General features: G+C 35.9%; 1 protein-coding gene across 2 annotated transcripts in view; it reads left to right on the top strand.

The window, feature by feature from the left end:
- Positions 1-25,077, top strand: part of RMDN2 (regulator of microtubule dynamics 2) — a 68,022-nt gene that overhangs the window by 12,808 nt on the left and 30,137 nt on the right. Inside the window, exons 3-4 of one of the 2 annotated variants that reach the window (XM_034659652.1) lie at positions 20,285-20,459; positions 21,920-22,022. In XM_034659652.1, the coding sequence (XP_034515543.1) occupies positions 20,285-20,459; positions 21,920-22,022 (278 nt within the window). Of the gene's footprint in view, positions 1-3,923; positions 5,592-20,284; positions 20,460-21,919; positions 22,023-25,077 lie in introns of those variants that run through there. The other variant, XM_034659651.1, reaches the window with a different exon arrangement.

The following is a 25,077-nucleotide window of genomic DNA, read 5'->3' as shown; positions in this document are numbered from 1 at the left end:
ATGGAGCACTGGGTGTTATATGCAAACAATGAATCATGGAACACTACATCGAAAACTAATGATGTACTGTATGGTGACTAACATAATAATTTTAAAAATGAGGAAAAAATAAAATAAAACTATTTAAATTTTCAGGGCGCCTGGATGGCTCAGTCAGTTAAGCATCCAACTTTTTTTAATTTCAGCTCAGCTCATGATCTCGGGGTTGTGAGACTGAGCCCTGCCTCGGTCTTTATGCTCAGCGGGGAGTCTGCTTGGGATTCTCTCTCTCCCTCTCCTTATGCCCCTCCCCCTGCTCGCTCACTTATGCTCTCTCCCAAATAAATAAATAATCTTTTAAAAAATCTTTACATTTTCATTTCACAAGCCAAAATATAGTCTTTGCTTTTTGTTCATTTACATTTTTTATTCTTGCTATTATTTACTTCTGCCAAGTCAGTTTTACTGTTGGACTTCAGTTTCTCAAGGCCTTGAGAGAAAGACAAATTCAGATATTCATGATGTGGTGCTTCTGTAATCTTCCATGTTGTAGAAGAGCACGTTTGCACACAAAAAAATCGTTTTTTGTTTAGGATTTTTAAAAAATAAAACATTACCGCATAAATGAAATCCTTTTTGTAGTCCTTTCTCTTGGAGGTAACCATTACTTTAAAGTTGGTGCAGATTCTTGCCTTGGAAGTTTGAATGTTTCTCTTACATGTGCATGTTTACATCAACAATGAACAAATGGTGCTTGGTTCTTAAAATTTACATAAATGGCATTATATGGTATATAACATTTTGTAACTTGCTTTTGCGTCAAATGTTTAAGATTCTTCCAGATTGTTGTATGTGAATTTATTTCATTCTTTTCAGTTGCCGTGTTGTATTCCATTGTATGAAATGCCTTAAGTTATTTCCTTATGGATGGATGTTTATTTAGGTCACCATTTTTGGTTCTTCTAAACAAGGCTTTATTGAACCCCTTCATATTTCCTTATGCACATGTGGAATAATTTCAAAGTATATACTTAGAAGTGGATGCTGAGTTATAGACCAATACAGTGTTATGCTGTATTACTAAACTATTCCTCAGAGTGTGCCAGTATATGAGAATTCTTGTTTTCCCATACAAATTTTTACATTTAGACTTTAATTTTAGGCATCCTGACGAAGCTGAAGTAGTAACTGATCGTTATTTCAGTTTGCATTTCCCCGAACACTAAGAAGATTGGGCATCTCATCATCATTTGTATTTTGTTCTTCTTATCTATGAATTTCTTTTAAAAATGAAATCATAAAGGAAGGTGACACCAACAGTTGGTGTCCTCTTTATTGATTCACCGAGAATGTCTGCTCTGTGCCGGGCACCCTGTAGGCTCTGGAGGTACTTAGGAAACAAAACAAAGTCCTCCAAGTCAAATACAGGTTTTTGAAAACAATGTAACAGAATATGAAAGAGAGATACTGTGTTCTAATTTTAACCAGAGCCAAAGGCCAAGAACAGAGCAATACAGGCCAAGTCCTCTTGCATTCTAAACCTCCTGGGCAGGACTTGCTAAAACATGGAAGCCGTTGCCAGCATGAGCATCCCCCTGCCAGGAGCCTGTGAAAGGAAGCAGCTGAAGGGCTGAGAGAAGCATTTCTTCAGGGAAAGTCGTTCCTGTGCCAGGCAGCCCACCAGTATGTGTATGATGCTGAATGCTGTAGGGAGGGACGGCATTGCTCGGGCAGAATGTATCGCATGGGAAGAGTGAAGAGGTAGAGTGCAGAGCCTTTTGGAACCAGTACGAGGGAGTGGGCGGAAGTGGGGGAACATGCCTTTGGTGTTCTATCTAAAAAGTCATTGCCAGACCCAGATTTATCTGGGTTTTCTCCTGTGTTATCTTCTCAGAGTTTTATAGTTTTGCATTTTATATTTAGGTCTATGTTCCATTTTGAGTTAATATTTGTGAAGGGTATGAGGTCTGCATGACTGACCACTCTTTGGCTAGGCCATATGTCAGGACTGTGGGGAGAAACCCTGAGGAATGAGGTGATATTCCCCTCCAGGACCAACAGCACATTTAGCAGATTTGCTTACTGCTTGGGGTAAATATAGTGGGTTCCCTGAGCTCAGCATTCCTTTCTTTGTAACATGAATCTGTACAAACGATGAATCTCCAGGCTCTCTCCATTGCCCTTGTGGGACCTGGGGTCTGGGAGGACCAGCGCAAATATGTCAGTGATCCTACCGCGGGATTCGCTGTGCGTAATAAAGTCCTCTTCTTCTAACCCCTAAGAACCATGTGTGAGACATTAACCAATGAATATATTAGCTTCTATGTAGGGTAAAATCAGATCACCAAACTGACAATTATATGATGAAAATGAGAGAGCATTAGGCCTTTGAAAAGTAATTTGTTCAAAGGTTTCCCAAAGAAGATTGTTAGGAAGGGAACAAAATCAGAAGGTTACGGTAGCAGGGTATTCAGGATATCAAGAACTAAAAAAGTTTATATTCAAGGCAGTGTTTTATGTCATCGCTGGCTTGACACACATACCTATTATATGGATAGGGCTCCAAGTTGGTTTGGAAAAGGAGAGGACGGTATTTGTTTTCTGATAACTCTGTTACCCTTGTCTTTAAATGGGTATGAGTTGTTTCAAGGAGTTAGAAACAGTGACCCAGCAGATCTCTGTAAGGCGGGCATTTGGCCCACACAATCAGATGGCATGCTTTACTGCCAACATAGATAAAGCCAATTTCATTCTGGGGGGGCAGTGATGTTGGCTATTTAGGTTTGGGTTGTTTTGTTTTGTTTTTTTCCCTTCTCCATATGTCTTTGGACCAATGTCTGTATGGTGGCTTTTCCATATCACTGGAGGGTGAAGAGTGTTCATGTGAAAGTAGAATGAAAGTAAGCCAGGGGTGTGTAGGGCGGCCAGTAAGATAGTCAGTCCCAAGCAAAAGATTGTGCAGATATTATATACGTTACTGCCTTCATCCTGTTTTCTCCTGCCTTGATTTATTGGCTGACTCCTTGAATATGGTGAAGTTAGAATACGCATTCCCCCTGGCACGTGAATTGCAGCTTTTCAGAAAGGCGAGCCGCAGAACAGTTTTATTCAAACCTGATGTCATGAGATTCTAGAATTTGCCGTCATCACATTCTGTGTTATTGCCATGTTAATTCCACACGCAGCTTAAGTGTTCAGTCTTCTGACCTGTTCCACCTACACAGGGCATTTTATGGCTTAAGGATGATGGCTTAGGAAGGAAGGGAGAGATTTACTTTGGATTAAATTCAGTATGGGAAAATGCTTAAGGTAAGCCTTTAAAAAGAAAAGAAAAACCCCCACCGTTCCATATGTTTCATGAGCTGAAGAACATCGACGTGTTCATGAACCCAGCTTTAATGCTTCCTTTAATTTCCCACAATAACTGAGTATGAGGCCTATCTGGATGTTTTTCTGAAGTATTCTTTCCAGAGAGGTCCTGCTTCATCCATGGTTAATATTTTAAAATGTATTAGTCAACAGGGCATACATTTATTCTACCTAACTCCCTTAAATATAGTAGTTCAAGAATCTCAGATACTATGATTTACTATTTTTAAAAGAGGAAGCCCTCTCCTTGCCTTCAGGGGATATTTTCGTGCTCGTGCCTTGTTGTATGTTTCCCCTCGTCTGTCTTTCTGCCTGTTTCCCTGAATCTTTCAACTGATCTTCCCAAGGTTTAATAGATTGGGCAGGTACTGTGTAGGTAGAGAGAATCTTTTAGACTAGGGCATTTTGGGGGGGGGGGTACATCTGTGTGACCATCCATTCAGCTACCATAATTTTCTCATTCCCTATTGTTTCCATATTGATAAAGTGCATATGACTCTTCAGGAGGCTTGGCAGGTTTCCACCTCTGCTCCCTATTTTTTTTTTTTCCTCATTTGACACTTTTCTCACTCTAGCCGCAGCAAACAGGACCAGAGCTTGCATCCAGATTATCCTGCAGATCAAGTTACTTCAGACCCCCGGAAGCATGAAGCCTCTTCTTTTATCCATCGAACTCTATCTCTTGATCCTAAAAGAGCTCGTCTGTCTGCAATATGCAACATCAGTTCATATAGAGAAAGTAAAAATGTATCTTCAAATTTATTTACTCACTCATCTTTCTCTGGAAGAAGACATTCCTTACTTGCTAGATTTCAGAAAAGCAATATTTTCCCCAGCCATCAACACAGTAGAGCTAACTTTGATTCTCAAGACAAAAGAATCTTCAGTGATTCAAAATCTTCCTCAGACCATCTTGGCCTTAGATCCCAAGGTTTTTTCACTTCCCCTAAACTAAGTGTAATTTCCTGTTGCGAGAATGCTAGTTTTTTTGATCTTCAATCAAGTGGTCGTAGAATCTTTAATGCAGAAGAAATGGGAATAGTTTCTAAAAACTCAAGTATTACTGGCCCTGGAAAATATCTAAACTCTTGTTCTCCTGAATATAACATTATACATTTTATGAGTTTTGGGACAAAAACTAATTCTTCAACTTATACACACTCTGAGGGTGGAAACTCCTGTCAACACAGCACAACAACATTAGCTTCTCGTCTAGGTGTTATTTCCTATACCTGTCAACTAAATGAAACCGGCACCGATATTGAAGAAAGAGGCCAATCAAGGAAAGTTTCCTTTCATCCCGTTCCCAAAGTCACCACACAGATCATTCTCCACCTGTGGTTCAACAGCATCCCTCTCAGAGTAACTGCCCTTGTTTTCCGTAATGTTGGATTTTCTTCATTTTATTAAAAAAAAACGCTACTTGCTTTATCCCACCTCAGAAGGATGTTGCTTCAGAGTCCTTTGAAGATGAAAACATTGCTATTTCATCTCATGGTGAAGACAGATCTTCATCAATGCAATTCCCAAAATAAGGTCACCTCAGACTTTCCCCTCTCTTAGAAGGGTGGCTCAAATCAGAAATGTTTCCACCAAGTATGCTCTGTAGAAATCACGGCTCAGCTCTCCTAGAAGAGTCTCCAATCTCACTAAGCTTCACTGCCTCTTCAGAAAAAAATACCTCCACGTTGCAGTCTAAATTTAACTTTAATTGGTTTATTTTTTTTTTTTTGGAATGATAGCTTATTGACATTCTTGGAATTTGGAAGTCAGAGATTATTAATCTGTTTCAGGCTTTTAACAGATTGTTGACAGGTTGACCAGTCTCAGATTTCTGGATGATTATTGTAAGATTTCTGTGGTCTGAAAATAACATCAAGCATTGATTGTATATCTTCTAGATGTATGACATTCTCTGAGGGTTTTAACATCTTCTTTTATCCTACCGTAGTCATTAAAGACAGTATTCCTACCTATTGTCATCTAGAGAGCTATATTCAGAAATTCACAAATTTTCATTTGTATCAGCCTTGTTAGCTACATTTCTCATGCCAGATAGCCCAGTGACAGATGATATTTTTACTAATACAAGGATCAAATTATGAGTAAAAAATATTACAATGGAAATATATAGAATATATTGAAACCAGGTATTTTAACTAAATAATTTTAATACACATTTGTGTGTGCATGTCTGAGACTTCAGAGAACTCTGAGATCAGAGGTAATAAATGCATATAGTCTTTATTTTTCAAAGTGAATATTTTTCAGATTTTTTCCAAAATTTTTACTTTAAAAAATTTTTAAATAAAAATTTTATTTTAAAGTGTCTCCCAAAATTTTATTTTTGAGTATCTTTCAATTTTTTTCCCATTATATTAAAGTCTATAGATATATTTATCAGAATAACTAATGACTGAAAAAATGCATATAGACAATTAAAAATACTTGTTAGAATATAGTTAGTCTTTGTAGAGGAAAGAAATTGGCCCTATGTTCAATTATATATCATGATAAAATGCCCCCTAAACCTAATCGTTGGGCTAAGATGTTACTTTTACGTTTTTCTCCAAGTTTTAGCATGTATCTTAAAAAAAATTTTTTTCTACTTCATTTTTTAAAATTGTGGTGAAATGCACATCACATAAAATTTGCTGTCTTAACCATTTTTAAGTTTAGTGGCATTAAGTACATTCATATTGTTTTGCAACCATTATCACCATTTTTCTCCAGAGCTTTTTTCATCTTCTGAACAGGTCTCTGGACCCGTTAAAATCACTCCATACTCTCCCATCCCCCCAGCCTCTGGCAGCCACTTTTCTACTTTCTATGTGAATTTGATTCCTCTAGGCACCTTAAAGAAGTGGAATTATGTGATATTTGTCTTTTTGTAACAGATGTTTCACTCAGCATAATGTCCTCAAGGTTCATCTATGTTATAATGTGTCAGTTTCCTTTTTTAAGGTTGAACAGTATTACTTTGTATGTATAGACCACATTTTACTTATTTATTCATCTGTTGATAGGCCTTTTGTTGCTTCTACCTTTTAGCTATTGTGAATAATGCTGCTATGAACATGGGTGTACAAATATATCTTCAAGACCCTGCTTTCAGTTCTTTTGATTGTATATCCAGAAATGGAATTACTGAATCATATGGCAATTCTGTTTTTAATTTTTTTTTTGAGGTACTGCCATATTTTTTTCCATAGTAGCTACATCACTTTATGTTCCTCCAAGAGTTCATAAGGATTCCAGTTTCTCCACATCGATGCCAGCATTTGTTCTTTTCTGGTTTTTGACAGTAACCATCGTAATTGGTATAAGGTGGTATCCCATTGTGGTTTGCATCTCCCTAATGTTTAGTGGCATTGAGCATTTTTTCATGTGCTTATTGGCCCTTTGTATATCTTCTTTGGGAAAATGTCTATTCAAGTCCTTTGCCCATTTTTTAATTGGCTTGTTTGCTTTTTGTTGTTGTTGAGTCGTAGGAGTTCTTTATATGTCCTGGATATTAACCCTTTATCAGATATATGATTTACAAATCTTTTCTCCCATTGTATGGGTGCCTTTCACTCTGTTGAGTGTGTCCTTTGATGCACAAAATTTCATTTTAATTTTGATGTCTAATTTATCTATTTTAATTTTGGTGTCTAGTTTATCTATTTTGCTTCTCTTGCCTGTGCTTTTGTTGTCACATCCAAGAAATTCTTACCAAACACAATGTCATGAAGCTTTTCCCCTATGTTTTCTTCTAAGAGTTTTATAGTTTTAACTTTTACATTTAGTAAATGATCCATTTTGAGTTAATTTTTAATTTTTGCATAGAGAGAGTCCAATGTCATTCTTTTGCATGTGAATATCCAGTTTTACCAGCACCGTTTGTTGAAGAGACTACTCTTTCTCCATTGATTGATCTTGGCACCCCTGTCAAAAATCATTTGACCACATATGTGAGAGTTTACTTCTGGGCTTTCTGTTCTATTCCATTGATGTATATATGTGACTTAAAGTCAGTCCACATTATTCTGATTACTGTAACTTGGTAATAAATTTTAAAATCAGGAAGTGTGAGACCTCCACTTTATTCTTTTTCTAGGTGGTTTTGGCTATTCAGGGTCCCTTGAGATTCCACATGAATTTTAGGATGGATTTTTCTCTTTACAAAAAACATTGTTGGGATTTTGAGAGGGATTGCACTGAGTCTATCAATTGCTTTGGGAAATATTGACATCCTAACAATATTAGTCTCCAAATCCATGGCGTGGGATTTCCATGTCTTCTTTAATTTTTTTCAACAATGTTTTATAGTTTAAGTATATCAATCTTTCATCTCCTTTGTTAAGTTTATTCCTAAGTATTTTATTCTTTTTGATGCTATTATAGTCATTTTTTATTTGCTTTTTAGATTGCTTCTTGTTAATGTATAGAAACACAACTGATCTTTACAAATTGATTTATATTCTGAAACTTTGCTGAATTTGTTTATTAATTCTTACTCTCTCTCTCTGTGTGTGTGTGTGTGTGTGTGTGTGTGTGTGTGTGTGTGTGAGAAATCTTTAGGATTTTCTACATTTAAGATTATGTCATCTGCTAAGAGATCATTTTATTTCTTCCTTTCTGATTTAGGTGTCTGTTATTTCTTTTTCTTGTCTAATTGCTCTGGCTAGGACTCCTAGTACTGTACTGAATAGTAGTGGCAAAAGCAGGCACTTTTTTCTTGTCCCTGATGTGAGAGGAAAAGCTTTCAGTCTTTCACCACTGAGTATGATGTTAGCTATGGGCTTCTCATATATGTCCTATATTATGTTGAGGTAGTTTCCTTCTATTGCTAGTTTGTTACACATTTTTTTAAGTAGGCTCCACACCCAGGGTGGAGCCCAACATGGGGCTTGAACTCACAACCCTGAGATCAAGACCCAAACCTAGACCAAGTGTCAGATGCTCAACCTACTGAGCCAGGAAGGTGCCCCAGTTTGTTACACATTTTCATCATGAAAAGGTGTTAAATATTGTCAAGTGCTTTTTTTCTGCATCAATGGTTATATGGGTTTTTCCCCCCTTAATTCTGTTAATATGGTGTATCACATTGATTTTCATATGTTGAACCATCCTTGCATTCCCACTTGGTCATAGTGTATAATTGCTTTCAAATCCTGTTTGCTAGTATTTCTTTCAGGATTTTTGCATCAATAGTCACTAAAAATGTTGGTCTGGTTTTCTTTTCTTATAGTGTGTTTGTATGGCTTTGGGATCAGGGGAATAATGGCCCAATAGAATGAGTTAGGAAATGTTCCTTTCTCTTCAGGTTTTTGGGGAGTTTGAGAAATACTGGTTAATTCCTTAAATGTCTGGTGGAATTCACCAGTGAAGCCATGTGGTCCTGGGCATTTTGTTAGGAGGTTTTTGATTACTAATTCAGTCTCCTTACTATTTATAGATCTGTTCAGATTTTCTGTTTCTTCCTAATTCAGACTTGGTAGGTTGTATATTTCTAGGAATTTGTTCATTTCATCTAGGTTATCCAATTTGTTGGCATATTATCCTTCATTGTACTCTCTTATAACCCTTTTATTAATGTTAAATTGATGGTGATATTCCTCTTTCATTTCTGAATTTAGTTATTTGATTTTCTATCCTTTTTTCTTAGTCTAGCTAAAGGTTTGTCAATTTTGTTGATCTTTTCGAAGAACCAACCCTTGGTTTCATTGATTTTCTTTCCTTTTTTTAAATTCTCAGTTATGTTCATTTCTGCTTTAATATTTTTCCTTTCTTTTGCTAGCTTTGGGTTTCGTTTGCTCTTCTTTTTCTAGTTTCTTAAGCTATAAATTTAGGTTGTTGACTTGATACCTTTTTAATGAAAGCATTTATAACTATAAATTTGCCCCTTGTCACTGCTTTCACGGCATCCTGTACATTTTGGTATACTGTGTTTTGCTTCCTTTTCATTCAAGATATTTTGTAATATTTCCCTTGTGATTTATTCTTTGACCCATTTGTTGTTTTAGTGTGTTGTTTAATTTCCATATATTTGTGATTTTCTAGTTTTCCTTCTGCCATTGATTTATACTTTCATTTCATTGCAATCAGAAAAGATGCTTTGTATGATTTTAATCTTTTAGAACTAATGAAGACTTGTTTTGCAGTATAATATTTGATGTATGCTGGGGAGTGTTCATGTTCACTTGAGAAGAATTGTATTCTTCTGTTGTTGAGTGGAATAGTCTATTTGTCTGTTGGGTCAAATTGGTCTATACTGGTATTCAAGTCCTCTGTTTGCTTATTGATCTTCTATCTGGTTGTTCTATCCATTATTAAAAGTGAGATATTGAAGTCTCCTACTATTATGTTACTGTCTGTTTCTCCCTTCAATTCTGTCAATGTTTGCTTCAAATATTTAGAACCTCTAATGTTTGGTGCTCATATGTTTATTATTGTTGCATACTCTTGGCAAATTGAGTCTTTCATAATTATATAATGTCCTTTGTCTCTTGTAACTTTTTGACTTAAAGTCATTTTGTTTGATATTAGTATAGCCAACCCTGTTTTCTTTTGGTTATTATTTACATGAAGCATCTTTTTTATCTTTTTACTTTCAACTTGTATGTGTTTTCAGCTAAAGTGAGTCTCTTATAGATAGTATGGAGTTGATCCTGATTTTTTAAATCTATTATACCAACCTGTGCTTTTTGATTGGAGAATTTAATCCATTTACATTTAAATTAATTACTAATTAATTAATTAGTAATTTAAATGAGTTACCAAATAAGTACTAATTTATTTTGCTTTTTTTAAAGATTTATTTGTTTTTTTGAGAGAGAGCGAGCGAGTATGAGTGGGGGAGGGACAGAGGAAAAGAATCTCAAGCAGACCAACCCCGCCCACCCCCAACCGAAGAGCCCAACTTGGGGCTGGATCTTATGACCCTGAGATGATGACCTGAGTGAAATCAAGAGTCGGATGCTTAACTGACTGAACCACACAGGTGCCCCCAAATAATTACTAATTTAAAGTGATTAATAGAGAATAACACACTATTGCCATTTTACTATTTGTTTTCTGTATGTCTTATAGGTTTTTGGCCTTCATTTCCTCTTACAGCCTTTCTTTGTATTTATTTTTTGTAATGACACATTTTTATTCCTTCTCATTTCCTTGGTGTGTATTCTGTAGATATTTTCTTTGTGTTTACCATGGACACTGCATATAACATCTAAAGTTATAACAATCTATTTTAAATTGATACCAGCATAACTTCAATTGCATACAATAACTTCTTTAACAGCTCCACCCACCATTTAGTTATTGATGTCACAAATTATATCTTTATATATTATGTAGCCATAAACAGATTTATCATTATTTTATGCATTTCTCTTTTAAATACTGTAAAAGAATAAAAAGTGGAGTATGAACCAAAATTACAATAATACTGGTATTTATACTTATCCATGTATTTAGCTACATCAGAAAACTTTATATTTTCATATGCCTTCAAGTTGCTGCTAATGTCCTCTCATTTCTACTTGAAGGACTCCCTTTATCGTTTCTTATAGAACAGGTCTAGAGGTAAAGAACTCCCTCAGCTTTTGTTTATCTGGGAATGTCTTAATTTCTCTCTTATTTTTAAAGGACAGTTTTGCTGGATATAGAATTCTTGGTTGACAGGGTTTTTTTTTTTTCCTTTCAGCGCTTTAAATATATTATCCCACTGCCCACAGGCCAGAAGATTTCTGCTGAGAAATCCATTGAGAATCCTACTGGAGATCCCTTATATATAATGAGTAGTTTTTCTTTTACTGTCTTCAAGATTTTTAAGATTTGTCTTTAACTTCCTGCAGTTTGAGGGAGTGTGTGGATTTTTAAAAATTTATCCTACTTGGAATTCTCCAACTTTCCTGCATTTGTATATCCATATGTTTCCTCAAATTGGGGAGTTTTTGGTCATTATTCCCCGAAATAAGCTCTTTATCCTTTTTTCTCTTCTTCTTCTGGTATTCTAATAATATATATATAGGTCTGGTTTATGTTATTCCACAGAGTTTCTTAGATTTTGTTCACTTTTCTTCATTTTTGACCTTTCAGGTTCAAGAATTTAAACTAAGCTGTCTTTAAGTTTGCTGATTCTTTATTCTGCTTGTTTGAATATGTTGTTGATTCCCTCTAGTGAATTTTTCAAGCTACTTATTTTTTCAGCTCCAGAATTTGTCTTATTTTAAAAAATAATTTCTAGCTCTTTGTTGATATTCTCATTTTGTTCATATACTCTTTTCCTAATTTTATTTTGTTCTCTCTCCATATTTTCCTTTAGCTCTTTGAGTACACTTACAACTGTTGTTTTAAAATTGTTTAAGTCTAAAGCCTGTATTTCTTTAGAGTCAAGTTCTGGAAATTTATTTTGTTCATTTAAATAGTCCATCTTATCCTGTTTCTTTGTATGGTTTCTGATCTTTTGTTGAAAATTGCACATTTTGGAGCACCTGAGTGGCTCAGACAGTTAAGCCTCTGACTCTTGATCTCAGCTCAGGTCTTGATTTTGGGTTGTGAAGTCAAGCCCCACATTGGGGTCCAAGGTGGGCATGGAGCCTACTTAAAAAAAGAAAGAAAAGAAAAGAAAACTGCACATTTGAAAAAGCAGCCACATATCCTAGCCTTTGTAGGTTGGCTCCATGCAGCAGAAGACCCTTACTAATTAGCTCAGTGTGAGGGCTTAAGGACTTCTCAGGTCTTTTCTAGGCACTAGTTTTCCCTGGGCCCGTGTGTGTGTTTTTCCCCCAATTATCCCACGTACGTGACTGTTTTTAAATATCTTAATTTCAGTGAGTCTTACCCCTGTTCTTAGATGTCTCATTGTATTCCTCTCCCCATAATCTCTTGCACAAAGGCACCCAAGAGTTTGCAGTCCCCCTGTAATTCTCACATACCAGTGCCTGCCACTGCTTTCGGTGACCTCCAATCTGATATCCAAATGATGTCTTTATTTCCGTCTGATCTCTGAAGCAAGCAAAACAGAAAACAGTCTCCCAGGAAGCCGTTAGACAGAATGTTGCAAACAAGATCCACTCTTTTCCTTCTGCCCCAAGGGAGGAGCTGGGAATTGGAAACTTCCCATCAGTGCTATATGATGCCAGGGAGGGGTGAGGCAAGGGTGAACAGAAACACCATGAAGTTTCCTACCATTTTGAGTGTGGCTTTTTCTTGATTTGGCATTCACTTCGTTGCTGCAAATCCTTGACTAGCTTCTAAATCTCCCACAAAACTGTTTCGTCCTATCTATTGTCCATCTAGTGTTTCCATGTAGGAATGAGGACCTAGAGCTTCCTCTTCACTATCTTGCTGACATCAGTCTCTTTTTGCATGTATATTTTTTTGGGGAAAAAAAAGGGGGGGGAAGTGAGGTAGTGGATAAGGCTGAGCAAAAGGAACTGAATCAGGACGCCTGATATGGTGAGATGATGCAGTACTGTAACCAGACTTGTTTTTGCCTATTCTGATACAACTCACTACTAATTGACTTTTGTAAATATGCTACTTTTCTTTCATAGAAAATAATATCATTTTCTCTTTAAATAGTTCAGTGATACCTTCAGAGATGCTATTGTTGCTATTGAAGCAAGTAATTGATTATGCAGGGGAAATGAAGGGATAGGGGAAATGGCATAGTTCTTATTCAAATTGGGAGCAGAAAATAGGGCCAGAAAAGTACATGAAGTTGCAAATGTTTGTAAGTAAATTTGACATTTTATGGTAGAATCGCTCCAGACCTGCTAAAAGAGTGTTGGAAAATTCTGTTTGATATCAGATAACCTATGAATTGCCTTTTTTTTTTTGCCCCCATACAAATCTCAGCTGTAGCCCAAAATTAATACGTATGTTTGCATTTTGCCATGCCTATTTAGATATACCCTATTTTTAAAATTTGCTTTCAAAACTTTCTTATAATTTTTGATAAATGCCCAGTTGTAAGTAGAAGATTCCTATCCAAAGTAGGAAAACAGTTTCCCCACACTTGAGTGTTTCTAAATGTGAGGAAGAGACTAGCTCAGTGTTCTCTTTTGTTTTATTGGCCAGTTTGTCTATTGTTAATGTCAATAACACACTGACTTCTTATACCTTTATCCTTTATGCTGTAGTCCTTATTATTATTTAAAAGTGTCTTTGCTCTTCTTGCATTTGCCTTTCCATATTAATTTTAGAGTCAGGTAAGTTCTTAAAAGGAAAAACCATTGTGGCTTTGGTTGGAATTGCATTAAAGTGTAGTTAAATTTAGGGCCATGTGAAATTGGTATAATGTTAAGTTTTTCTATCCATGGATCTTTGTCCATTTATTTAGATATTCTTTAATGTCCTCAAATAATATTTTTTAAAATTTTCTGTAGAAAAGTAAAAAAAAAAATGTGGAATTTTTTCCCCCAGATACTGTGTATTTTTCCTGTAAATGTTACATTTTATGAAATAACATTCTCTAGGGATCCCCGGGTGGCTCAGTCAGTTAAGAATCTGCCTTTGGCTCAGGTCATGATCCCAGGGTCCTGGGACTGAGCCACATGTCAGGCTCCCTGCCAACCTCCTCCCTCTGCCTGCTGCTCCCCCCGCTTGTGTGCTCTCTCTGACAATAAATTAATAAAACCTTAAAAAATTACATTTCCTAACTTGTTTTATAGATATAAGGACATGATTGATTTTCAAAAATTGATCATAAATGTTAATTAGCTTTATTTACTTACCTGTAAATTCTGATAGGATTTTTATTCTATTGCATAAACTTTAAATAATAATAGTTCTGTTTCTTCTTTCCCAGTTATTTAATTTTTATTTGTTTTCTTTTAATATTGTGCTAACAGGACCTGCAGTACATTGTTGAATAGAAGCAACAATATTGAATATCCTTTTCTATTTCTCGTTTTAAGGAGAATGCTTCTAATGTTTCATCATTAAGTGTGAAATGTATTACAGTTTTGGCATATAACCTTGTGTTCAGAAGTCCCCTTCTACTCCTTGTTCACAGGTTTGCTATTTCTTTGTCCTGAAATGGAACTGAGTTTATTGAGAAAAAAATTTGGTAATCACTGAAATGATCATGCAGTTTTTCTCATTCTATGTGTTGTGCTAAAGAAATGTTCTAATGTTAAATAAACTGTGCTTGTAATTCCTGGGAGAAATCCAGTTTGGTTATGAGGCATGCTTTCATGTTTGTTACAGTTTTTTGATATTTTTGAATGTCTTTGATATCTTTGGTTGATATTTTTACATCTATATTATGTGTGAAATTGGTCTATAGACATTATAATGTTCATTTCTTATATTGTCCTTCTTTGATTTTGGTGTCAGTTTTACCAGCTTCAAAAAATGAGCTGAGGGGTGTTCCCTCTGAATTTCTTAGAAGAATTTGAATAAATCTAATTCTTTGGATATTTGATAGAATTCCCCATGAGAGAAGCTGACTCTCTCTCTGTCTGTCTCTCTGTTTCTGTCTCTCTTTCTGTGTGTGTGTGTGTGTGTGTGTGTGTGTGTGTGTGTGTGTGTGTTGAAATAGATACACAGATTCTGGTTTAATTTATTTAATGGCTATAGGAATAGTCACATTTTTGTTCTTTTTTCTTATAAAATATTTATTGAGATAGTCTTCATATGCTGTAAAATTCACCCCTTTAAAGTGTACAATTTGGTGGGGTTTAGTTTATTCACATAGTTGTATCGCCATCACCACTACCTAATTTCCAAATACTTTCATCACTCAAAAAAAAAGGCCATATACCCTGTACCCACTCATTCTTTAGCTTCCCACATCCCCAGGCCCTGTCAACTGTTATTCTTACTTTCTGTTTCCATGGCTTTGCTTATCCTGTACATTTCATGTACAGGCCTTTCACTAAGCATAATGTGTTCAAGGTCCATTCATGTTGTATCATGCAATAGTACTTCATTCCTTTGTATTACCAAATAATATTCCATTGTTTACTCATTTTGTTTACCCATTCATCAGATGAAGGGCATTTGGGTTGTTTTCATTTTTTGGCCATGACAAATAAAGTTTCTATGTACATTCCTATGCAGGTTTTTGTGTGGACATAGTTTTTCAGTTCTCTTGGATGTGTACTTAGAAGTGTAATTGCTGAGTCATATGGTAAGTCTACGTTAAACATTTTGAGGAACTACTGAATTGTTTTCTAAACTTGATGCACCATTTTACAATCCCATCAGCAATGTAGGAGGGTTTCAGTTTTTCCACATCTCTGTCAATAGTTGTTATTGTCTCTTTTATTGTAGCCATCCTCGAAGGTGTGAAGTGATAATTCATTGTGGTTTTGATTTGCATTTCACTAATGACTAATGATATTGAGCATCTCTTCATGTGTTCTTTGGCCATTTGTTATCATCTTTTGATGAAATATCTATTAAGTCCTTTCTCCATTTTTAAATTGAATTTTTTGTCTTTGTTATTGAGTTGTAAATCCATCTGTGTACTTGTTGGATATACTTGTTAGATATGCATCAGATATATGACTTGAAAGTATTTTATCCCATTTTTTAATTATCTTTCATTTTCTTGATGAAGAAAATTTCCTTTAAGCACCAAAGTTTAAAATTTTGTAAAATCTTTTTTATCTATTTTTTCTTTTGTCACTTGTGCTAGACCATTGCCTAGTCCAAGGTCACAAATATTTACTCCTATGTTTTCTCCTAAGAGTTTTATAATATTAGCTCTTACATTTAGGTTTTTGATCCATTTTGAGTTAATATTTATATATGGTGTGAGGTAAAGGTCCAACTTCATTCTTCTGCATGTGGTTATCTATTTGTCCCAGTACTTTTGTTGAAAATAAAATTGTATCCTCCACCAAGTTGTCTTGGTACTCTTGTCAAAACAAATTGACCATAAACATAAGGGTTTATTTCTAGACTCTGAATTTTTAATAGGCCTTTAATCCCTGTTCCATATGTCTGTCATCCTTATGCCAGTACTGTCTTGACTACTGTGGCTTTATAGTAAATTTTGAAGTCTGGAAGTGTAATCCCCTAACTTTGTTGTTCTTTTACAACATTATTTTGGCTCTATTGGGTTCCTTGCATTTCCACATGAAATTTAGGATCAGCTTGTCAATTTCTGGGGGAAAATGTTGTCAGCTGAGATTTGATAGAAATTACTTTGAACCTGTAGATAAATTGGGGGAAAGCTGCCATGATAATAACTAAATCTTCTGATTCATAAGCACAAGACTTCTTTTCATATACTTAGATGCTATTCTTTAAGTTCAGCAATGTTTGATAGTTTACAGTATATAAGTCTTGCACATATTTTGTTAAATTCAATCCTAAGAATTTTATTCTTTTTAGAAAAGATTATTTATTTCTTTGTTTATTTGAGAGAGAGAGAAAAGAGAGGGAGAGAGGGAGTGAGCATGAGTAGGGGGAGGGGCAGAGGGAGAGGATCTCAAGTAGACTCCCTGTTGAGCCCAGAGCCCTACTCGGGGCTTGATCTCACCACCGTGAGATCATGACCTGAGCCAAAATCATGAGTCTGACACCCAACTGACTGAGCCACCCAGGTGCCCCAGAATTTTTTTTTTTTAATAACATTGTAAGTGAAATTGTTTTCTTCATTTCATTTTTGGATTGTTTGTTGTTAGATGTATAGAAATACAACTGACTTTTATAAGTTGGTCTGGTATTTTGCAATCTTATTGAACTCGTTTATTCTTATAATAGCTTTTTATGGATTCATTAGGATTTTTATATGAACAAGATAATGTCACATGTGATTAGAGATAACTTTACTTCTTTCTTTCCAATATGGGCACCTTTTATTTCATTTTCTAGACTGATTTATTGGTTTTTTTCTTGAGCAGTTTTAGCCAATTATATTTTTCTAGGTGGTTGTCTTTCACTTTAAAGTTTAAATTTATTAGCATAAAATTGTTCATGGTAGTCTGTTATTTAAATCTATGCTCCATCTATAGTAACAATGGCGCTTTGTTTCATTCCTGATGCTGTTTATAACAACTTCTGCTTTTCTTTCTTTTCTTACATTCTCTTATGCATGAGATGTATCTTTTTAAAATTCTTTTTAAACTTTATGAAATGCAGAGTACATGTGGAAAAGCATACACATAACAAGTACACAGATGGATTTTCAAACTGAACACAGTGGTAAAGTCAGCACCCAGATTTAGAGACAGATTATTACAATACCTCAGATATTCCCAGTGTACTCTCATCCAGTCACTCCCTGGCACCTATAGGAAAACCCGTCTTGATTTCCAAATGCATATGTTAGTTAAAATTATGTTTGTATTTAATCTAAATGAAATAATGCCCACGTAATCGTTTGTGTCTAGCTTCTCCCAGTTGACATGATCTTATGATATTCATCCATTTTGTTGTGTGTGGTTGTAGGCCATTCTCACTACTAAATACTCTTCCACTGTGTTAATATACCACAGTATATAAGCTTCCTATTCTTAATAGGCATTTGGTACTTTCCAGCTGCAGACTATTATGATTGGATAAACATATGTACACATTTCCATTGGGTTTATACCTAGGAGTGAAATGACTGGATTCATAGAGTATGCATATGCCAGCTTTGGGATGTATTGCCAAACATATTTCCAAAGTGATTTTTCTAATTTATACTCTCATCATCTATGTATAAGAGCTCCATTGGCTCCACATCTTCACCAACTCTTGGTATTTTTTGTCTTTTCATTTTAGCCATTCTAGTGGGCATGTAGATGGAAATGTTTCCATTATTTTTAAATTTGGGGGTTTTCTCACCTACTTTTTAGTGGTGATTTCTAACTTAGTTGCATTGTGAACAGAAAATATGGTCTACACAACAGATTGTTTGTTACCATTTGTGGCTTGCTTTGTGGCCTTGTGCATGTGGCTGATTCATAGATATTCCATATGACATTGTTTTCCAGGGACGCAGTGTCTAGTTCTATATGTGTTGGTTGGATTTGAGTTTGCTAATTTTGGTGTTAATTGTGCCCTCACTTTTTCTTACACTTTATCAATTACTTAGAATGTTATGTTAAAAATTTACCGTTCTGATAGTGGATTCAATTTCTCTTTATATGTGTTAATTTGTGTTTTCTGTATATCTGAGACTTGTGTTTTTAGATGCATAGAAGTCTAGAACTGCCCTTTATTTATCATAAATTGTACCATTTAGCTTTGGTGTACCTCTTTAAATTTAATGGTTTTTGCTCTAAAGAATATTATGTCTGATATTAAACTAGTTACTTCCTTTTGGCTATCATTTTCTTATTATATCTCAGGTACATAGAATTGGATTAAAACTACTTTTAGCTCTTACAAACTCTGAGGACTGGTCCATGCATGTGCTACTTTTACTCAGTTGGTTAGTTATTATAAATAATGTAAAAGCTTCCATGAAATTACCTCCTAAAACAAAAGATAGAACGTAAACAATAATCCTTATCAAACCATTTGCCTCCCCTGCCTTCCCTCCCCTGAAGGTAATAATTACCCTGAATGTATAATTTATATTGTTCATTCCTTCCTTTTTTAATATATCATTTTATTGCAGGTGTGTGTATATTCCTTAAGATGCATATTTAATTTTGATTGTTTTTATGGAAAGGGGATTGTGTTGTATATAGTTTTAAGAGCTTTTTTTCCCACTTAGTAAGTTTGTTAAGATTCCTTCATATTTTGCACATCACTGTATTTCTTTCATTCTGACTGTTGTATAATATTCATTCACTCTTTGATGGGCATTTAGGTTGTTTCCTGGTGTTTGTTACTTGAAAGTACTGCTGTCTCTATTATGCATATCTTTTTTTGCATATATGCAAGAGACCAGGTTACTGGGTCTTAGGGCATGTGAAAATTCACTATTAAAAATAACTCCAAAGTGCTTTCCCAGCTGGGTTCACCAGTTTGCATTCCTATCAGATCCTGTGGATTGACTTCATCCCCGGCATTTGGTACTGTCAGACATTTTACATAATATTTCTCTGTGGTCTTTATCTGTATTTCTCTAATTGCTAGTGAATGTTAAACATCTTTTTTTTTTAAAGATTTTATTTATTTATTAGAGATAGAGACAGCCAGCGAGAGAGGGAACACAAGCAGGGGGAGTGGGAGAGGAAGAAGCAGGCTCATAGCAGAGGAGCCTGATGTGGGGCTCGATCCCATATCACCGGGATCACGCCCTGAGCCGAAGGCAGATGCTTAACCGCTGTGCCACCCAGGCGCCCCTGCACATCTTTTCTTATGTTTATTGACACTATGTATTTTCTCATTTGGGAAAGCCTATTTATATCTCTCAAGCATATTTCTATTGAGTTCACTGCGTCTTTTATTATCTAATTTTAGGAAAGCATTTATGTGTTCTTGATATCAATGTTCTCCACGTGTGTGTGTTGCAAAACATCTATTCCTGGTTTTTAATTTGTGTTCTTATATTTTTGAAATTGTCTTTTGATTAGCAGCAGTTTTTCATTTTAATATAGCTAAACTGATTAGTCATTCATAATTAATCATTTATAGTTAGTGCTTTCATATCTTGGTTAAGAAAATTTTTTGCTCCAAAAACTAGAAGATATTCACCTATAGTTTTCTACTTAGGGTTTAGAAAATTATTTTTAACACTCAATTCCTTTTATCATCCAGAGTTACTTTTATAATAGTGTCTGGAAGAGATTCAATTTCATTGTTTTCCATAGGAATAGCCATTTTCTTTCCTGGCCCTTCCCTTGCTTTCCCAGTGATCTGACAAGCCAGCTCCATCATGCACCACAGCTCCATATATGGGCGGATCAACTTCTGACCTCTTTTATTTCATCAGTCGCTCATCTGTTCTTGTATTCACAGCATACTGGCTTGTATTTTAAAAGAATCACTCAGGCTATTATTATATAGCTTTCAAGAGATTTGATCATTATTTACTATTTCTGAATTTTAGGTATATTACAGCTAATACTGACACAGAAGAACAGAATTTTCCAGTCCCTAAGGCATTTAACACACACATAGAGGAATTAAATTTAGATGTCCTTCTTCAGAAGGCTGATAATTTACGTATGAATGAATGTAGCAAGATGGAAAGTTTTGAACTACTTTGTGATCACAAAGAAAAGGTAAGAGATATGAGACAATGACGTTTGTATAGTTTTAATTTTTAATTTAATCTGCTATCCTGTTCATGTTATGACTGTAACAATTGTGTTACAGTTTACACAAGCCAAGTGGTTGATGCAAAATTTTTCCATAATCTAACTGAAACTTTTAAAAAGTAAATTATAAGAGTTTATTAGGCTCTAAGATCATGAAAATGAGAACCAGAGATATAATTATACACATCTATTTTTCTTTGATTCTTATTAATTTGCTATATTTAAGATGTACTTTATAAAATAAAGAATAAGACCTACTGCTTCTGTTGGGGCAGGAAAAGCTACATTTTAAGCTTTCTGTCTTATAGTTATTAGTGTAACAGCCATCAGTTTCGGTGTGTTTCTGCTAATGGTCATTTTTCAACATTTAATGTTGGGCTGAATTGAGAAAGCCCATCCCTCCCTCTACTACCACCAAAGAGAAAGAAAGAAAGAAGGAAAGAAAGAAGAAAGGAAAGAAATGGAAGAAAGAAAGGAAAGAAGGGGAAGAAAGGTGAAGTAAGTCAAGCAGAAAAAGACAATTATCATATGGTTTCACTTGTATGTGGAACATGAGGAATAACGCGGAGAACGACAGGGGAAGGGAGGGAAGACTGAATGGGAAGAAAACAGAGAGGGAGACAAACCACGAGACTCTGGACTCCGGGAACCAAACTGAGGGATACAGAAGGGAGGGGGTGGGGGGATGGGGTAACCAGGTGATGGATATTAAGGAGGGCACGTGTTGTGATGAGCACTGGGTGTTATACGCAACTAATGAATCGTTGAACGCTATATCAAAAACTAATGATGTACTATATGCTGGCTAATTGAACGTAATAATAAATAATAAATAAAATGAAATGAAAGAAAGGGAAGAAGAGGGAGGGAAGAAGGAAGGAAGGAAGAAAAGGAAGAGAAAATAAAAGAAAAAAGAAAAGTCCTCAGTATCCCAATGAGCAATAAATCTTCCTTTCCTATGAGTAATTTAAGTCTTAAATCCTTTGAGGATTTAGCAACTCTAAACACAATGATTATGATTATATTTGTAGGTAACTTAGGTTAAAAACGGACTGCTCTTTTGAGTATATGTGATCTGTAATGCTCACTGAGGCATTATATTGAAGGTAGGTAACTTAGAAAGGAAAATAAAAAGAGGATACGACAATCCAGGGAAAACTTACAGATTCCGGCACCTATCAGTTCTCTCTTCCTTGTTGGTGTAGAGCCCGATAACAGTCGTTAGTTTTAAGATCCAAATGTCACGCTGTATTAAATCACATTTTGTAGCCACGAATATTTGAATTTAAAACGTTGTATGCACATGAATAGATTCAGTCATCTATAAATATCAGTACACCTGCCTAATTTTTTAAAAGTTGCGGTGGAAAACATTTATAGTCTGGTTAAGTTTCTGAGCTAATCTAATGTACCATTCTTTTCAGTTTAGGGATGAAATAGAGTTTATTTGGCGGTTAGCTCGTGCTTACGGAGATATGTATGAGCTATCTACTAACGCTCAAGAAAAGAAACATTATGCTAATATTGGTAAGTATTTGTAAAGATCGATTGCTCAAGTGACAATCATTATCTATAATAACCCATTAATGAATTTTAATTGAAGTTAAATTATCTTAGCTAAAACCAATATGTTTAATCTATTTTAATATATCCTAGTACTGAAAAATATACAGTCTAAGGACAGAAAGGATTTCTTAGGACTAAAGTCTATATTCTTTTAAAAAAATTTTTGAGCATATTAGAATAGGCAACTGAAAAAACTCAAACTTCAGATAGGAAAGTTTATAAAAATCACAGAAAGACGAAACATTCTATTGTTTGAGGAGCAAAAGAGGCAGAGGACAGTTGTGTCAGCACAATCACGAGCACCCTCCCTGCCTCCCTTAACGTAGAGCTTCAGGCGCCAGAGAAGGAGCTGCTCGGGCTTCCATGCTTTTCTCCAAAATTCGTCTTGATAAAGCAAAATTAGCCTTGAGTTGATCATCGTTTACACTAAGGCATATAGTACATGGTGGTTTACTAGACTTTTTTTTGCGTATTTCTGATATTTTCCATAGTAACAACAGAAGGAAAACAGCTGGAATGTCAGGTCTTTCCTATTTATATATCTATCTCACCTTGGCTCTCACTAACTATCAAAACCCTTTCTTGCAAAAAGCCCCTTAGCTGCCATTCTCTGAGCTTCAGCATAGTAACCTCAAATCAAAACTTCTTTAATTCTCCTTTTATTCCGAACCTCCTCTTTTCCAAGCTTTCTTTCTCTAAGATAGCATTAAGAAACAGCAAAGCGTAATGGTACCACAGACCTCGTTTCAGTCTCGTTCACTGTCATCTTTATTTCCAGGAAGGTCATATCTCCACACTCGTAATTACACTCCTTCCACTTGTAGATTTCCTCGCCCAATGACTTTCGCACAAAGAGAAAAACTGATTTATGTTTGTATCTACTGAGAAAATCACAGGATATCTATGTAAACTGTTTCAACATTCATCAATATGAAATACTTTTTATTTCCAGTAAGTCCCTGCCCTACCCTGAGTCTCAGGGCTCCGCCTGAGTGGATAGGAGATTAGAAATGATAGCAAAATCACATGTTCTCACACTCTAGACCAGCCCATGGCTTTGTGGGGGAAGCAGCATTATTGAAATAATCATACATATAAAGAAACAGACGGAAACCCATTGTGAGGAAAGGAGAATGCAGCACGTTAAGAGTAATAACAGCAAGGATATGATGGCAGGGGCTGGGGGTCGATGCAGGGAAGGCTCTCCCAGGGAGGTAAGAGTCAAGGTGAAATTACTTGGGATCTCTATTTTTAAATGGAGTAGAAGTTTAGTTGAGTTAATGTATGAGGTGGTAAAAATGGAAAAGGAGGCTGGAGGAAACTGGGGGACAAAAATGGAGTGGAGGTTGGAATAGGCTCTATTTGAAAAAGAGAGAAACGTTTATGATGTCAAAAGAAGGAGGCGAAAGCCTCAAATGCATTCATTCAGATATTGAAATATAGTAAAAAGAATTCTTTTTCCTATCCATTTAAGAAATATTTATTTGAAATTACCGTGTCCAGGAGCAATGTTAAAATGGGGGGTGGAGGGAGGCGTGACGGCAGAGAGGAGGGAGGTGAATGTGATTCAGATGTTGCTATACTAAGGAACTTGTTAGAAAGATCAACATCAAGACGGCCCAATCATACTTCAGGGTTCAGGTAGTGAGTGCTTGGGAAAGGTGGCGACACAGTATACTCGAGCCCAGACCGGCACTGGGGGACGCTGGAACTCGGCGTGAGGGAGGAGGAAGTGCGGAATGTTATTCCCCATAAACAAGCCAAGAGAAGGTGTGATCGCGGGGGCAGGGTGCAGAATTCTTTCGGTGTACTCACGCTGCCGTGGAGTATTATTCAGCACATCCTTTGAAGTACTCTGGTCATAATTTGTATTCCAAATACAATATGAATCTCCTATCTAAAGGAACATTATTCTAATTTCCAGAATTAAATGATCACTACAGGTGCCTCAAGTAGATCACAAAGTACAGTGTTGTAAGGGCAACAGCTTTCCCTTGAGGCTCCACCGCATCAGCGAGCCTGCAACACCAGTCTGCATACTACCCAGCTCCCTTTTATAGTCCCAGGGTAATGGACTTTCTATTTTAGGCGTGTGGTACCGCGCTCAAAGCTCCTTTTGTTCGTTTGGCCAAGGAGTTAAAATATTGATCTTGTTTCTAATATTTAAATGTATATTTAAAACTGTGTTTCAGCTGTTTATTTAAAAATCATTCTTTTACTATGTCTACGGTGTAACGTCAGTTAGTGTTCAAACACTTCACTTTTTAATTTTCTCCGGTTTAGGAAGATTTCTACACAGGATGGTTCTAATGGATAGAGCTATAAATAACAGAGTACACCCCCTTAACAAATGAACAAATAGGATGGTTTTAGAATAAAAGAGCCTTATTTATAAAGGTGATCTCAACCACTTATTTAGAAGAGCATTTTGCAGATCCCTGGGTATTCTCTTCAAGGCCACAACAGCAAAAACAAGGAGATTGTGTAAGACAAAGCAGCCGCTTTTTGAGAAGGATTCTCAGACGGTTCAGTTTTGTTAGGAGCATTTTGACTTTTCAGGCCAATAGACGAACCTCTATTCAAAGTAATTATGACACTATGAAAAGTTACCCTAAAACCAAGGGAAATGATTTGGGACGATTATTTACGGACCAAGCCTGTTCGTTATAGTGCGTGACTAGGTAGCACTTCCCTGGGAAGCCTTCCCTTGATATGGAGTTAGTCACTCTGTTCCCTGCCATGCTCTCTCTCCTTCATCTTGCTTTTGGTTTTTGCATGCATTTTGTTTGCTTTCAAATGATGATTGAGTGACTTTTCTTGCACCTGGTTACATCACTTCGGCCAGTGGGCTCAAAACTTGAGCATAAGGCGAATCTCTAGAGGGTAGTAGTTGAGACAGATTGCTGAGCCCAGACCTTGTTAGTGAGTGAGTCTCCCTTGTGGTCCCAAATTCGCTTTTCTAACAAGTTCCCAGGTGATACATCCGGTCTTGGGACTGTATTTTGGGAACCACTGA

Source organism: Ailuropoda melanoleuca, chromosome 4 (genome assembly GCF_002007445.2).
Source record: "Ailuropoda melanoleuca isolate Jingjing chromosome 4, ASM200744v2, whole genome shotgun sequence".
Lineage (NCBI taxonomy): Eukaryota > Metazoa > Chordata > Mammalia > Carnivora > Ursidae > Ailuropoda > Ailuropoda melanoleuca.
This window is presented reverse-complemented; position numbering and strand designations above follow the sequence as displayed.